At 39.9% G+C, this 4,333-nt stretch overlaps 1 protein-coding gene across 1 annotated transcript; it reads left to right on the forward strand.

Annotated features, from left to right (window-relative positions):
• Positions 616–4,327, forward strand: LOC109846587. The gene is made up of 5 exons (XM_020415837.1): positions 616–625; positions 2,205–2,402; positions 2,507–2,563; positions 3,177–3,482; positions 3,607–4,327. The coding sequence occupies exons 2-4, from the start codon at positions 2,262–2,264 to the stop codon at positions 3,300–3,302; spliced, it is 324 nt and encodes a 107-aa protein (XP_020271426.1). The 5' UTR covers positions 616–625; positions 2,205–2,261; the 3' UTR covers positions 3,303–3,482; positions 3,607–4,327.

Raw genomic sequence — 4,333 nt, forward strand, 5'->3', positions numbered from 1 at the left:
GACGATAACTGAAGAAATAGCTGGTCAATAACTGTCTCTTTAGGCGCGGCAGCTGATGCTGTCGCGGCTAAAGGGCGCGACAGTCCTGCTTTAACTGCCGCGGCACCATAGGTTGCAGCGGTTAAGCCGCGACACCATAGGCTGCCGCACCTTAGCCGCGGCACCTTGGTCTGCCGCGCCTTAACCGCGGCACCTTAGTCTGCCGCGCCTTAGCCGCGGCACCATGTCCTGCCGCGCCGCAAAGTGTTGCTTGATGACGTGTATATTGTTCTTCTATATCGTCTTGAGTGGTGTTTGAATGTCTGTAAGCATTTTTTGACGTCTACAATAAAGTCGGAGAAAAAACGGCCCCTTCATCAATCTCCTCTACCTCGTCCCGACGAGAACCCAGGAGAAACCGATCCAGTCCCGGATCAGAACCGATCCCATCTTGGATCCGATCGACTGATTGATCCCAACCATCAACAGTCAGCGGACGTGCGATCGAGTTTGCTGAACGTCTCGGACAGCTCCCTTGCTATTATCACACCTCGGCCGAGCAGATGATTAACATAAGACAACCCTTTGAATAATTGGTCTGAGCAATCTTGCACACGTTTGGGTCACCAGAATCTTGGTTTACCATGTAAGTACTTGTTTTTTAAGTTGGGTTTATTCGATATTGATCCCTGTTTCTGAGAGATTACCGCATCACGAGTTAATTAGATCTTGTCCGATTAAAAAAAATATTAACCGTAATGTTTTGTTACAAGAAATTTGAAACTAGGGAGCAGGAGGCAGAAGATTACGAGCACCAGCCTCCTCCCCCCAAAAATTGAAAATCAAGAAGAGTGGCGATCAACGTCTCCGTCATTGGCCCACGTGGTGTTGGGAAGACAACGTTGATTCAGAGATTTTGTCACCTCGTGGGGGCCAACTTCCCTAGCTCTGAGCCCCATCGAGGTCATCTCTCCACTTGAGTCAATTTTGAGGTGAGTTTAATCAATGTTCTTTTAAATAATTTAACTTCCTATTTAGATTTTCATTCCCTTTTATACATTGGTTTATCGAGTTATATTCTATTGTCTGACGTAGTTGGATGGGGTTGGTGTTTCATTAAACATATGGGATGGGTACAACAGTGGCTTGGCAGTAAGTCTAAATTTAATTGGATCATATCTTTTATTTGTGGACTCCTTGAATTTTGAGTTTTTGGAACATAAACTACTAATACTGTTTACTTTTATGTGATCTAAAGACTATGAAATCTAAAGAGTGTATGAAAACCCATGTTAAAATTTCTTGTTTGTGTATAATTAATTTGGGTCATACTTCATGTGTGGTTTTCTTGAGTTTTGAGTTGTTCAAACGTGAACTGTGAAAATAATGTTTACTTTTATGTGATCTAGAGACTGTATGAAAACTAATATGAAAATTTATTGTTTGTGTATAATTTGGGTCATATTTTGTGTTTCTTGAATTTTGAGTTTTTGGAGCATGAACTGTGAAAATACTGTTTACGTTCATGTGATCTCGAGATTGTATGAAAACCTATATGGGCTTCTTAAGAACTTACAGGCTTTAGTTTCTTGGATAATATTTGTGCTTCAGCTTATTATGTGAAATTTTGAATTGCATTCGGTGGGTGCTTTTATTTATGTAGAGTGTATGAAGACCAAGGTCTCCTCATGGGGTTCTTGATACATTAATTCCCTACGTTCTTGAAGTGTTAATTCCTTTAATTTGTTATAATGTGAGTTTTAAATTGTTTTCAGTTGGCAAAAGGAGTTCTTCTGCTGTTTGATCCATTGGAGGACAAGCCTTTCGGATGGTTAAGAGGCAGTGATTAGAAAAATTCGCACAGGGAATACTCGTGTCGTCATTTTGCTAGTCGGTACTAAAGCCGATGACAATATTGATACTATAGGCGGACGTGCGATCGAGTTTGTTGAACGTCTCGGACTGCTGCCTTGCAATTATCACAGCTCGGCTGAGCAGATGATTAACATAAGACAACCCTTTGAAGAATTGGTCCGAGGAATCTTGCACACGTTTGGGTCGCCAGAATCTTGGTTTACCATGTAAGTACTTATTTTTAAAGTTGGGTTTATTCAATATTGATCCCTGCTTTTGAGAGATCACCACGTCATGAGTTAATTAGATCCTGTCCGATTAAAAAAATTAATTGTATTGTTTTTTACGAGAAATTTGAAACTCGGGAGCAGGAGGCAGAAGATTACGAGCACCAGACTCCTCCCCCTAAGAATCGAAAATCAAGAAGAATGACGATCGACATCTCCATCATTGGCCCACGTGGCGTTAGGAAGACAGCGTTGATTCGTAGATTTTGTCACCTCGTGGGGGCCAAATTCCCTAGCTCTAAGCCCCATCGAGGTCATCTCTCAACTCGAGTTAATTTTGAGGTGAGTTTAATCAATGTTCTTTAAATTAATTTAACTTCCTAATTTTGATTTCCATTCCCTTTTATATATTGGTTTATCGAATTATATTCTATTGTCTGACGCAGTTGGATGAGGTTGGTGTTTCATTGAACATATGGGATGGGTACAGCAGTGGCTTGGCGGTAAGTCTAAATTTAATTGGATCATATCTTTTATTTATGGACTTCTTGAATTTTGTGTTTTTGGAACATAAACTTTGAATACTGTTTACTTTTATGTGATCTAAAGACTGTATGAAAACCCATGTTAAAATTTCTTGTTTGTGTATAATTAATTTAGGTCATACTTCATGTGTGGTTTTCTTGAGTTTTGAGATGTTCGAACATGAACTGTGAAAATAATGTTTACATTTATGTGATCTAGAGACTGTATGAAAACCCATATGAAAATTTCTTGTTTGTGTATAATTTGGGTCATATTTTATGTGTGGGCTTTTTGAATTTTGAGTTTTTGGAGCATGAACTGTGAAAATACTGTTTACTTTCATGTGATCACGAGATTGTATGAAAACCCATATGGGCTTCTTGAGAAATTACAGGCTTTAGTTTCTTGGATAATATTTGTGTTTTCGCTTATGATGTGAAATTTTGAATTGCATTCGGTGAGTGCTTTTATGTATGGAGAGTGTATGAAGACCAAGCCCTCCTCGTGGGGTTCTTGATACATTAATTCACTAGGTTCTTGAAGTGTTAATTCCTTTAATTTGTTATAATGTGAGTTTTAAATTGTTTTCAGTTGGCAAAAGGAGTTCTTCTGCTGTTTGATCCATTGGAGGACAAGCCTTTCGGATGTTTAAGAGGCAGTGATCAGAAAAATTCGCACAGGGAATACTCGTGTCGTCATTTTGCTAGCCGGTATTAAAGCCAATGACAATATCGATACAGTCGGCGGACGTGCGATCGCGTTTGTTGATCGTTTCGGGCTGCTGCCTTGCTATTATCACACCTCGGCCGAGCAGATGATTAACATAAGACAACCCTTTGAAGAATTGGTCCGAGGAATCTTGCACACGTTTAGATCGCCAGAATCTTGGTTTACCATGTAAGTACTTATTTTTAAGTTGGGTTTATTCGATATTGATCCCTGCTCTTGAGAGATCACTACGTAACAAGTTAATTAGATCCTGTCCGATTACAAAAAATCAATCGTATTGTTTTGTTACAAGAAAATTGAAACAAGGGAGCAGGAGGCAAAATGGTGATCGACGTCTCCGTCATTGGCCCACGTGGTGTTGGGAAGACAAAGTTGAATATAAATTTTCTTTATCGAGTATATCTGTATCCGTATCCGAAATGAGTAAGCGGATATGGATAAGGTAAGCTTCATATCCGAGCCATATCCGGACCGAATGCACCCCTACAAAGGAGGGACTCTCTACTGGATAGTGTATGTGCCAGAAGAACAAGGAGGCTACTGCAGGGCTATACTTATGATCGACATCAAACATGATGTGTTTGAAGTTATACCCCTCATACCTGCACTATTTAATGGTTGTTCTATACGTTTGCATGAATTAAAGAGGGCGCGTTTGTGTCGTGACAGATACAGAGATTATGAAGATACGGATGCTTGAGAATAGTAACATTTAAATGGGTCCGAGTGTTGAGTTTCTGTACAAAAAAATTGCTTGAGGTGCTACTCAGGTCTTTTTGCAGGATTACACCAACTTATCGGCATTTCAGGTGACAAGATTCTGCTCGAGTTCTTCGCTGACAGTTCAGTCAGAATTTGTTGTCATGATCTTCAGAATGATACCTGCGACGAGATCTGGTAGGGAACCGGCCGTACTCTTTTCTTTCATAGGGAAAGTCTTGTTCGTAGCCAAGAAAATTGATAGGCGTACAGCTTGAATAATGGAAGTTCAATTTCTCAAACTTTTAATCGACTTGTAA

This window comes from Asparagus officinalis, chromosome 7, assembly GCF_001876935.1.
Source record: "Asparagus officinalis chromosome 7, Aspof.V1, whole genome shotgun sequence".
NCBI lineage: Eukaryota > Viridiplantae > Streptophyta > Magnoliopsida > Asparagales > Asparagaceae > Asparagus > Asparagus officinalis.

Excerpts from the sequence above, each read along its gene's own strand:
- LOC109846587 (XM_020415837.1), top strand. The coding sequence starts at position 2,262 with ATGACGATCGACATCTCCATCATTGGCCCACGTGGCGTTAGGAAGACA. Across the intron at positions 2,403-2,506 it reads CAACTCGAGTTAATTTTGAG|TTGGATGAGGTTGGTGTTTC; the intron begins GTGAGTTTAATC and ends TGTCTGACGCAG. Across the intron at positions 2,564-3,176 it reads GGTACAGCAGTGGCTTGGCG|TTGGCAAAAGGAGTTCTTCT; the intron begins GTAAGTCTAAAT and ends AATTGTTTTCAG.